The sequence below is a fragment of the Octopus bimaculoides genome, chromosome 27 (genome assembly GCF_046866305.1).
Source record: "Octopus bimaculoides isolate indiv1 chromosome 27, ASM4686630v1, whole genome shotgun sequence".
NCBI lineage: Eukaryota > Metazoa > Mollusca > Cephalopoda > Octopoda > Octopodidae > Octopus > Octopus bimaculoides.
Genome location: NC_142954.1, coordinates 21,801,285 through 21,813,784, shown reverse-complemented (window position 1 = coordinate 21,813,784; position 12,500 = coordinate 21,801,285). Strand labels below are relative to the sequence as shown.

Below are 12,500 nucleotides of genomic sequence, written 5' to 3'. Positions count from 1 at the left end.
CATCTTCCTGACTCTAATTTCTTCAATTTCATATTCACACACGGCGAATGGCCGGTTTAAGCTTGGAAGTATATAATAATACTACCAATACTATTGGGTAATTCTGAAGGTGGACGAGCTCTAACGCGTTCCTAACGGAATACAACATAACTAAATACACGTACACACAGACATGCACACGCGTACGCATACACACATGAATGCACATATACCTCCACACACACAGCCCCACGCACATATACACATATACACACTGCATACACACACACGCATGCACACACAGATGAAAGCACATATACCGCCACACACACAACACACACATACATACACATATACATATACAGAGAAAGAGAGAGAGAGAGAGTGGGACGCTCACACACACACATACCCACACATACACATACCCATACACATGTCCACATACACACACACACACATACATTCCCACTCCGTTTACGTACATATGCCAACACACACACACGTCAACACCCACCTGTTCACACACCTGTGAGACTGCCACTCAAACACCCCGACTACTACCGACCATATCATCTACGCACGTGTGCAAAACACACGCAACTACCCACACATAAACCTGTCACTACTACCACATTAACAGGCACACACATTTCACTCACATAAACACATGTAGACAGTGATAATCACACACACACGCACACACAAACGCTACCACGTAACACGCTACCGCGTAACACGCTACCGCGTAACACGCTACCACGTAACACGCTACCACGTAACACGCTACCACGTAACACGCTACCACGTAACACGCTACCGCGTAACACGCTACCGCGTAACACGCTACCGCGTAACACGCTACCACGCACCCAAACGCACTAAGTTACTGCCACACAAACACACTACCATACACACACAGTATCACACACATGCCACTACCACTACACGCGCACACACCCACACATACACACAGATACTAGCCATTCTTCACAGTCTCCTGTCCCAGAAAGTATTTTCTCTTTGTCCATCTACTTCCGGTCACTCCAAAATGAAACTACCCGTGGACTGTTGGCAATTTTTTTCCTCCTTGCTTTTGTTTTGTACTTTTCTATCTCTCCAGTTTCAGAAGAAGAGCTTTGCTCAAGACATAAAACAACCACTGTCTTCCCTTCTCTGAGTGTCTTATTAATACTTTGCATGTACCACGTCCTCACGTTGTTGTTTTTTCTTGTCTTTTTCCCGTTTTTTATAACGCGTACGCACACACACACACACACACACACACACACACACACACACACACACACACACACACACACACACACACACACACACAAAACAAAGTTATTTTATTCCACACGGGTAGGAATAAATGAAAAATAGAAGTTGAAAAATTGCACTGAGAATAGTTTAAAATATTTTTTTAATTATTATATTTAGATTTAACCAGTTTCACAGCTTTTTACACTGATTTTCAAAAATTTGAAATAGAAAGACGTGGCTTATGTCGCACGGATAAACAAAGAGAATACTTTCATACAAAAATACAAACCCAGATTTAACAAACTTTTGCAAAGTACACACACAAAATTTATTCTGTCACTTATGAGGAAGCTATACCGCTAACAACCTAAACTTTAGCGATTTGACTACATACAAACGACTCCTGTTTACTCTCTTAATTTGGAGTGCCTTGATTTTAACTAAACATGTTCACGCAACCGCATCGGCCTTCATTTCAGGCGCAAAATATACTGCCACGTGACACTAAAGCACGGGCATAGAGGGGAAACGCACAGAAGTTTCTAAACTTAGTCATGTGCTCATTCTCTACGAACACGTGACAGAAACATTCAGATCATTGATTGATTAGTACTACCACAAGACCTGTTCAGTCAACCGTGTTAGCTTTAACTTAGGACGCTAAACATTGTCACTTGATACTAACACACCGACGTAGGGGGAACCTACAAAAAGTAGTGAAATTGTACACCTTTCCCGGTAAAAAGTGGTAGTAGCCAACCGTAGGAGTGGCTGCGTGGTAAGTAGCTTGCTTACGAACCACATGATTCCGGGTTCAGTCTCACTGCGTGGCACCTTGGGCAAGTGTCTTCTACTATAGCTTCAGGCCGACCAAAGCCTTGTGAGTGGATTTGGTAGACGGAAACTTACGACGTCGAGGGTTCCAGTCGATCCGATCAACGGAACAGCCTGCTCCTGAAATTAACGTGCAAGTGGCTGAGCACTCCACAGACACGTGTACCCTTAACGTAGTTCTCGGGGATATTCAGCGTGACACAGTGTGACAAGGCTGACCCTTTGAATTACAGGCACAACAGAAACAGGAAGTACGAGTGAGAGAAAGTTGTGGTAGAAGAGTACAGCAGGGTTCGCCACCATCCCCTGCCGGAGCCTCGTGGAGCTTTAGGTGTTTTTCGCTCAATAAACACTCACAACGCCCGGTCTGGGAATCGAAACCGCGATCCTATGACCGCGAGTCCGCTGCCCTAACCACTGGGCCATTGCGCCTCCACACACACTACCATACACACACAGTATCACACACATACCACTACCACTATACGCCCCCCCCACACATACACACAGATACGAGCCATTCTTCACAGTCTCCTGTCCCACAAAGCACTTTCTCTTTGTCCATCTACTTCCGTTTAGTACTGTTACTATGTGAATTTCTTTCTGACATTTAAAACCAGCTACTTTAGCTTGTTGCAAGATCAGCGACTGATAATTGCATCTTTGTTTATATATTGCGAGCAAGGACTACTAGCTGCCATCTCTAGCAGGAAAACGTCCACTACTGAGGACAAGAGGGCACCCAGAAACCGGTCAACTGGTTTTGCTTTCCTGGAGCGGGAGTGGTTCGCTCCCTTGCTCACAATAAAACAGACACAGGTCTTGTGTCATTATACAGCGGGAAAAGATGTATTCATGGGGTTAAAATATAGTAACATTTGTTCTGCATAGAACAGTCACGTAAAAGTGGTAACAGTCTTTGGTCTTTATTGTATGTATGTATATATATATATATATATATATATATATATATATATATATATATATATACATAAGTTAGAAAAGAAAAGGACAAAAAACAACAAAAACAACAACGCGAGGACGTGATACAAATATTGTGTTACTGGACGTTCGGGAAAGGAAAGAAAGAGAATTTGACGTTTCGAGCGGAGCTCTTCGTCGGAAATATAGGAAAGTCCAAAGAAGGGAAGACGGAAGAAAAAATCGCCAACTATATCCACGAGGTTACATTGTGGTTATATATATATATATATATATATATATATATATATATATATATATATATATATATATATATATACATACGACGGGTTTCTTTCAGTTTCCGTCTACTACATCCTCTCAGAAGGTTTTGGTCTGCCCGAGGATAGAGTAGAAGACACTTGCCCAAGGCGCCACGCCGTGAGACTAAACCTGGAGCTATCTTGTTGGGAAGCAAAGTTTTTACCTCACAACCACGGTTGCGCCTTATATATATATATATATATATATATATATATATATATATATATATATATATATATATTAAATTCAAATTACGACAAACGTAAACAAACAAACGAAGTTTGCTTTTAGAGGCGTTGAGATGTCTTAGAAAGTTAAAGAAGTGATTTTAAATTCTCAATTGCACGATAATGCTAATAATATAGCCTGAACAGGATAAACTATCCCTATTTTTCAGAAAAAAGTGTAGGTGGTTAGCTGTTGACTCGAACTCACATCCCCGTGATTACGCGTCACGATGCTCATATATATATATATATATATATATATATATATATATATGATAGATCAGGATTCAAGTGAATCAGGTACTTAAATGATAAGGCACCGGATCGGGTTGGAAAGCAAAAGGTGCACTCAACAAAAATAGGGGAATACATACGTAGATACCAAATTACAGGCAGGAAGCTATTTAGGTTATATATACGATTAACCGTACCCGACTGAGTATATCAACAGCCCTGGGGCTAATCAAGTAACACACATTGTACTAAATTCACAGTCCATAATATACTTCGGATCTACACAAGGATCACGTTCCGAGAGAGGTGAATAATAAAGGAATAAATAGCAACAGATGGATATTGTATCTATTCACTACAGCTGTTTCCAACGAATTTATTAATTGATTAATGGAGACATTACTTCATTAGGCAAGAACTATTTTCATCACGTGTATACATGGACTACAGCATTCAAAAACATTCAAAATCCAACAGGATGTACATCTCTGTGATCCTATGAGCCTTGTTGCTCACAGAATGAATTCAGTTTGGTAGCACTATAGGAGAAAATAACGCGATGTCGTGTGTGGGTAGGAGGGTAACGAAGATTTATAGCAATGAAGGAGGTTAGTGGCTCAGGCGGGAGTCAGCTAGCGAAGCATCTCACCCCTACAACTAAGAGTTAACTTCTTTTATCTTTAAATTCTATGAGTGGCTGCGTGGTAAGTAGCTTGCTTACTAACCACATGGTTCCGGGTTCAGTCCCACTGCGTGGCACATTTGGCAAGTGTCTTCTACTATAGCCTCGGGCCGACCAAAGCCCTGTGAGTGGATTTGGTAGACGGAAACTGAAAGAAGCCCGTCGTATATATATATATATATATATATATATATATATATATAGCAAACGCACGCACACACACGTACACAGCAACGCACATATACACAACATACACATACACACAAACACACACGCACGCACAAAAAGATACACATACACACACGCGCACGTACAAAATACACACACACACGTACACGTACCCAACACCTACAACCCCACACAAACACACACACGAACACACACATACTCAAAAACTGCCTGCTGACCCTCCACTAACTATTGTTCATAAGCACCCACTAACTATTCCTGCTACTAATTCCTTCCACTACGTCACACACACACACACACAAACACACATACACACTAACAGATAGACCACCAAACCATGTACACACACACACACACACACACACACATACATACGCACACACACGTTCTGTTATCACACACACACTCGCAGACTCTCGCGCACGCACAGATATTCACCTCCGTTTTTCACTCTCCTGTCTTAGAAAGAACTTTTCCCCCGCCACCTCCTCTTCCGGTCCTTTCACAATGTAACCTCGTGGGCATCGGTCCCATTTTCCTCTTCCTCCGTTTTGCCATTCTCCGAACTTTCTGTCTTTCCGACGAAGGGCTCCGCCCGAAACGTCATACTCTCTCTCCTTCCTTTCCCGAGCGTCCAATAACACTATCCGTATCACGTCCTCACTTTGTTGTTTTTTTGTTATTGTTTTTTGTGTTTTTTTGAACATATATATATATATATATATATATATATATATATATATATAATATATATATATATATATATATATATATATATATATATATATATATATATATATATATATATATATATATAACATACATAAATAAGAGGAATGACCAGCAAAAGTGGACTCCTATATGCTAGAAATAGATGCCGAATCATCTAACCACGAAGAATATGTTCTCAGTAAAAATTTAGCGACACAACAGACTGTAAAAGGGCAAGACAAATGAAAAAATAGTAAATAAAAAAAACGATTATATATATATATATATATATATATATATATATATATATATATATATGTGTGTGTGTATGTGTGTATATGTGTGTGTGTGTGTGTGTGTATGTGTGTGTGTGTCTGTGTTTGTTCCCCCACCATCGCTTGACAACCGATGCTGGCGTGTTTAAGTCCCCCGTAACTTAGCGGTTCGGCAAAAGAGACCGATAGCATAAGTACTAGGCTTACAAAAAATGAGTCCTGGGGGTCGATTTTCTCGACTAAAGGCGGTGCTCCAGCATGGCCGCAGTCAAATGACTGAAACAAGTAAAAGAAAGTAAAGAATAAGTGGTTTTTGTGTAAAGTACAAAGGGTAAGCTCACCCAGTTATTTGTACATTTACTTACTTGACAGCCTTCTGTATATTCCCTTTTTAAAGCCAAAAGACCGTGAGAGTGAAACAACTGTTCTGAGATTATACGAGGGGGTGGTGGTGGTGGTGGTGGTGGTATGAAACAAAAAGGGTGGCCCAAATAAGTAAATATATAAATAACTGGGGGACATTACTCTTTGTACCTAGCCCCTAAAACCACTTGTTGAATAGAATTGAAAGATAAAAGAAACTAACTCTATCTTAGTAGTAAAAGGGTGGGGGGAAGATGCTTCGCTACCTGGCTCCCCCATCACCCCCATCCTCTAGCTTCCTTCATCGCTATAAGTCTTCGTTACCCTCCTACTCACACATGAGATCGCGATTTCTCCTATAATACTACCGAACTGAGCTAACAAATTCATTCTGTGACCAGCAAGGGCCATAAGATCAGGAAGATGTACATCCCGCTGGATTTTGAATGTTTTTTGAATATTGTGGTTTTTTCCTAATAATGTAATGTCTCCATTAATCAGAGAGCGGATTCAAAATACATATTGCAAATAATTATATACGAAATATAATTCGATTAATACATTAAAAATTAAAATTAAAATTTTCATATATATATATGTATATATATATATATATATATATATATATATAAATTCATTAATTAGAAATATTCAATAGGAATATGATATGCTGAATTTATATTGAGTGTTCGTATATATTATGGTATCAATAATATTAAAATTTTTTTATAAATTTCCAAATATTAATACAGTTATTACGAGCTTACATGTGTGTTTGTGTCTGTGTTTGTCCCCCACAACATCACTTGACAACCGATGCTGGTGAGTTTACGTCCCCATAACATAGCGATTCGGCAAAAGAGACCGATAGAATAAGTACTAGGCTTACAAAGAATAAGTCCTGGGGTCGATTTGCTCGACTAAAAGAAAGCGGTGCTCCAGCATGACCACAGTCAAATGACTGAAACAAGTAAAAGAGTAAAAGAGCAACAGAAGCATGTAGTCGCGGCAGCAATGGCGGATAATTGTCTCTCGCTAGCGATATAAACACGATTGTTTATAGGCATCACAAGTTCATATGAGAGGTTCTGTCATAGTAACCGTCGTAGACATTCATATACTTAAATATATATACATCCATATATACACCCATATATATGAACCTGAAATGAATACACACCACTCTGTACGAGTATAGAAAGTCTTGTAAGCACATAGGCAATAACCAGTAACTGGTCAGATCAAGAAAAATCTATCGATCGTATTAAATGTAATTCCTCTTATTCAATATCGGATTTAAAAAAATGAAGATATAATATCGATTGTTCTATGTTTAATGATCAATGTTTAATGATTAATGCTTAATCATGGTTGTTCTGATCTCCTGTAGGCATTGTTACGAATGGATAAGTCTTACGACAAAGAACAGCGGATACAAAGAGTGAAAGATGTAATTAGAGAGGTGAGTGCATTTCTCAAACGAATCTTTAAATGATAATAATAATAATAATAATAATAATAATAATAATAATAATAATAATAATAATAATAATAATAATAATAATAATGTCCAAATACAGTACTCGGCAGTGTCTCTCATGGTTTCTGACCTTAACTAATTGGAAGTGTTATCATGTACATGTTTTGTCTCGGTATAAAAGATGAGCTATAGCAAATATTCTGTTCAATAACAGATGTACTTGTCAGTTGTTTAATCATGAAGATACGGGCATCTCTGATCAAGAGCAGAAGTAGTCGGGGAGCATCATAGGCATGTGGGGAGAAGAATTCTTCGGGGTTTGGATAATTCACCTCTGGAAACATGGGTGTTTCGTTCAACGTCCTTAAACAACTCTTATTCAGGGACCTTTTGAGCAGGATGGGCTACTCAACATGAAAAAAATTCTAACTGAGCCCTTACTTGCAAGGTTATGCGCTGTTTATTGTGCACATTTCGTTGTGATGCATGTGCCTGGTGTACTCTTATCAGACGGGTAGTCATGATGGGTATGCTGAGCTTCGTATATTTGTACCCCAGTGTCACTTTGATGGCATGCACTGCTCTCTCACCCAATAATGATAATAATAATAATAATAATAATAATAATAATAACCCAAGATCAATGCCTACCTACAAAGAACTACCCCCAAGATCAATGCCTACCTACAAAGAACTACCCCCAAGATCAATGCCTACCTACAAAGAACTACCCCCAAGATCAATGCCTACCTACAAAGAACTACCAGGCCAACATATTAAAGAACGGCAGCTCCCCATTATGTCGTATATGCCAACAACAAAATGAGACCATCGATCATGTTGTCTCCATGTGCAGTCTGCTTGCGCCTACAGAGTATCTCAACAGGCATGATAGAGCTGCACAATATATTCACTGGGTAATATGCAAAAACCTGGACTTGCCCCATGATAAAAACTGGTGGGAACACAAACCACCCCCAGTACTTGAAAATGATCACATTGCACTCCTCTGGAACTTCACCATTCAAACTGACAGAAAGATAGACGCAAATAGGCCAGACATCATACTGAAAGACTTCAGACAAAAATCATGCCTCCTCATTGATATGACTGTCCCAATCGATATAAACGTATCTGTCAAGACCTACCAAAAACTGAGCAAATATAAAGATCTTGAAATAGAAATTAGCAAAATGTGGAATCTGAAGACGAAAACAATACCTATTGTCATAGGTGCCCTGGGAATGACAGCGAAACGGGCTGATTACTACCTAGCTCAGATACCAGGAAACCCAAAAATGGCTGAAGTTCAAAAGATAGTGCTCATGGGAACTGCCCATATCCTACCTAAAATACTGTCTATGTGATCTCAAATTTTAAAGCAAACACATAATTTTCTTATGGTCTCTTAAACATTCTCTAGAACAACACTATGTACAAATCCAAATATATGGTACCCTAGGCATAACACCTACATGAACTTCTAACTTGTTGTCTCTTGAGGTCTCTGGGTGAGACTTGGATCCAGCTTGTACAAATGCAAAACAAAAGTCAAACATAAAATAATAATAATAATAATAATCGTTAGTACTATAATCACAAGACATGACTGTAGGCACCAATATCAGACTGGTGTTAATTTTATCAATCCTGCAAGGATGAAAGGCAAAGTCGACTTTGGTGGTATTTGATCTTTTGTTCGACGCGCTAACGATTCTGCTAGATCGCGATAAGAGATAGCAGCGACAACTAAATCTGTTTCAAACTAGATTTTACAGCCGCCGACAACATACGGGTCAAGAATGACCTGAGGCAAAACAACAACAACAACAACAACAACAACAACAACAACAACCAAAACGCTGGGTTCAGGTTACAGAATAAAAAAACAAAACATTCTTTCGAGACTCCCAAAGCCGATGGTTCCTCTGATAGCTTATCGACTTTACAGACAGTCAGTCGCAGATATATAACCATCGATCTCTTACTATCACTTACGTCAATGTATCTCTTGTCTCTTGCTCCAGCTGAGCCTGACAAAATGTGCCAATACCATGATTGGTGATGAAAGAATCAAAGGAATATCAGGAGGAGAGAAAAAAAGAGTGGCGTTTGCTTCCGAGGTAAGTGTTGTCGTTTGTACTGTTTTAGATTTTTCTATAGACACGGCCTCTCTCACTTTCTGTTTCTCTGTCTGCCTCTCTGTTTCTCTGTCCGTCCGTCCGCCTAAGTATCTATCTGTCTGTCTGTCCGTCGTCTGTCCGTCCGTCGGTCGCCTGTCCGTCCGTCGTCTGTCCGTCCGTCGTCTGTCAATTTTTTTAACATATGAAAGACTATCAAGACCAAGCGATTGTGCAACTATGAAAGACTATCAAGACCAAGCGATTGTGCAACTATGAAAGACTATCAAGACCAAGCGATTGTGCAACTATGAAAGACTATCAAGACCAAACGCCCATGAAAACTGACGAGAGGGGTCTTGCTTCATCAGGACAATGTTCCAGTACACAAGTCTTTGCTTTAAATGGCTGCTGTACGTGACTGGAACTTTGAACTGGCTGATCAGCATCCCTATCCTCCTAATATCAACTGTTCCTTAACATGAAAAAAGACTTGGCTGGAAACTAGCGTCGCAATGATTATGACAGCATATCTGCTGCCGATCATTCTTTTGACCAAAAGGATGAAAGCCTCTTCACCAATGAACTCCAAGAACTGCAACACTGATGGAAGAAGTGTGTGGACCACAAGGGGGACTATGTTGGAAAATGAACCTCATTTAGTCACATTCCATGAGAATTGCTTGGTCAGCTTACGAACTTCTCAGTATATAAAATTTTCTCTTCAATATCTGTCCATCTGTCCGTCCGATGATCCTTCCGTCCGACGATCCTTTCGTCCGATCATCCTTCCGTCCGATCATCCTTCCGTCCGATGATCCTTCCGTCCGACGATCCTTTCGTCCGATCATCCTTCCGTCCGATCATCCTTCCGTCCTTCCTCCTTCTCTGTCTTCTTCCCTTTTACTTTTCATCTTTCTACTTCTTGCCATTCTTTCTCTGTCATCTTTTTCACTCTAACCCCTGTTTTCTTCCACTTCTTCTCTCTCACCCTTGTTTTTGTCATACTCTCCCTTTCTCCTCTCTCTCTCTCTCTCTCTCTCTCTCTCTCTCTCATACTTACCTCTCTGTCTCACATCTACACACCCATGTTCATCACGGCCCTCAATTTCTTTTCTCTTTTATATCTTTTTCTATTCAAGATTTTAACAGATCCTCCTCTCATCTTTCTCGACGAACCCACTTCCGGTCTGGATTCTTACTTAGCTAAAAATCTTATTCAAGTTTTGAAAAACATGGCGTCTCGCGGCCGTACCATCATAACAACGATCCATCAACCATCGTCAGAAATATTTACTATGTTTGACGAGTAAGTACAACATCTGCTACTTAAATCTTTAGCCACGTCACACATCTTCATTTACTGTTTGGTCGACGAAGTGGGAGGAACACTCACAACTTGTTTTCCAGTACCTCTGAAATTGATGAGCAGAAAGGGAGACAGATCGAAGACTAATACAAGCATACGCATATGTGTATTTAAACGAAATTGTAGAAACTGGCTGGTGGAAGAAATTACGAATGAAAAAAAACCCAACAAAAACAAACAAAAAAAACAGACGTAGAAATCGAAACATGGTGTCTTAATTGCAGCTATTGCTATTGCTATTGCTATTATTATTGTTATTGTTATTGTTATTATTGTTGTTGTTGTTATTATTATTATTATTATTATTATTATTATTATTATTATTATTATTATTATTATTATTATTATTATTATTATTATTATTATTATTATTATTATTATTATTATTATTATTATTATTATTATTATTATTATTATTATTATTATTATTATTATTATTATTATTATTATTATTATTATTATTATTATTATTATTATTATTATTATTATTATTATTATTATTATTATTATTATTATTATTATTATTATTATTATTATTATTATTATTATTATTATTATTATTATTATTATTATTATTATTATTATTATTATTATTATTATTAATAATAAGGCAGCGAGCTGGCAGAATCGTTAGCACGCCCAAAAAAATGTTGAGCGACATTTCGTCCGTCTTTACGTTCTGGGATCAAATTCCATCGAGGTCGACCTTGCCTTTCATCCTTCCGCAGTCAATGAAATAAGTATCAACTGAGCACTGGGGTCAATATAGTCAACTTAACCCCTTCACCAAACCTGCTGCTGGCCTTGTGCCAAAATTTGAAGCCATTATTCATCGACTAACCCTTCCCCATAAAATTTCAGGCCTTGTGCCTATAGTAGAATGGCTTATTACTGAAATGGTAAACTAGCAGAATCGTTAACACCCTGGATAAATGCTTTGTGTCATTCCTTCCGGCTCCTTACATTCTGATTTCATATTCCACGGAGGCCAAAATTGCCTTTCATCCTTGCTGGGTATATAAAAATTGTACCAGTTGAGTACAGGGGTCGATGTTATCGACCAACCCTACACTAAGATCTCTTGTGGCTATAGTGGAAAGGATTATTCTATTTTTTGGTCGTGTTCCATGTTTATTATTTTTATTGTTGTTTTTCTTTCGAAAAATATCTGCCCGAACAAATAACCTCGTTATAAAAGTTTGATAGCTAAATTCGTAAAACTCACAAAATGATAAACTATTGCATGGATCTAAGTATCTAAGGAGGGGAACGTGCAATTACCTGTAAGTCAGATTGCCTCATGGCCCCACCAGGTAAAATTGACAAAGCGTTACCCTGAAGATGGCGAAGGAAATGTGCTGGAATAGCAACTCTGACTGATGGAGCTCGCTCTCACCGCGACAGCCATCTCCGCCCCGATAACGGGGAGTAGGGATATGGTCCGGGAGCCAAGAACGCCGGTGGTCTCCACTGCCACAGGCTCTATCATAAACCTGTCGGTGAGCGATCGATACCTTGACAGTTTGCGT

General features: G+C 38.9%; 2 protein-coding genes across 2 annotated transcripts in view; one reads left to right on the top strand and one right to left on the bottom strand.

The window, feature by feature from the left end:
* The window catches only part of LOC128250966 (uncharacterized), a 474,572-nt gene that overhangs the window by 63,705 nt on the left and 398,367 nt on the right, over positions 1-12,500 (bottom strand). The gene's annotated exons all lie outside the window — the stretch shown is intronic.
* Positions 1-12,500, top strand: part of LOC106869754 (protein white) — a 45,118-nt gene that overhangs the window by 23,239 nt on the left and 9,379 nt on the right. Inside the window, exons 4-6 of the mRNA XM_089343151.1 lie at positions 7,393-7,464; positions 9,510-9,605; positions 10,745-10,911. Of these exons, the coding sequence (XP_089199277.1) occupies positions 7,393-7,464; positions 9,510-9,605; positions 10,745-10,911 (335 nt within the window). The remainder of the gene's footprint in view (positions 1-7,392; positions 7,465-9,509; positions 9,606-10,744; positions 10,912-12,500) is intronic.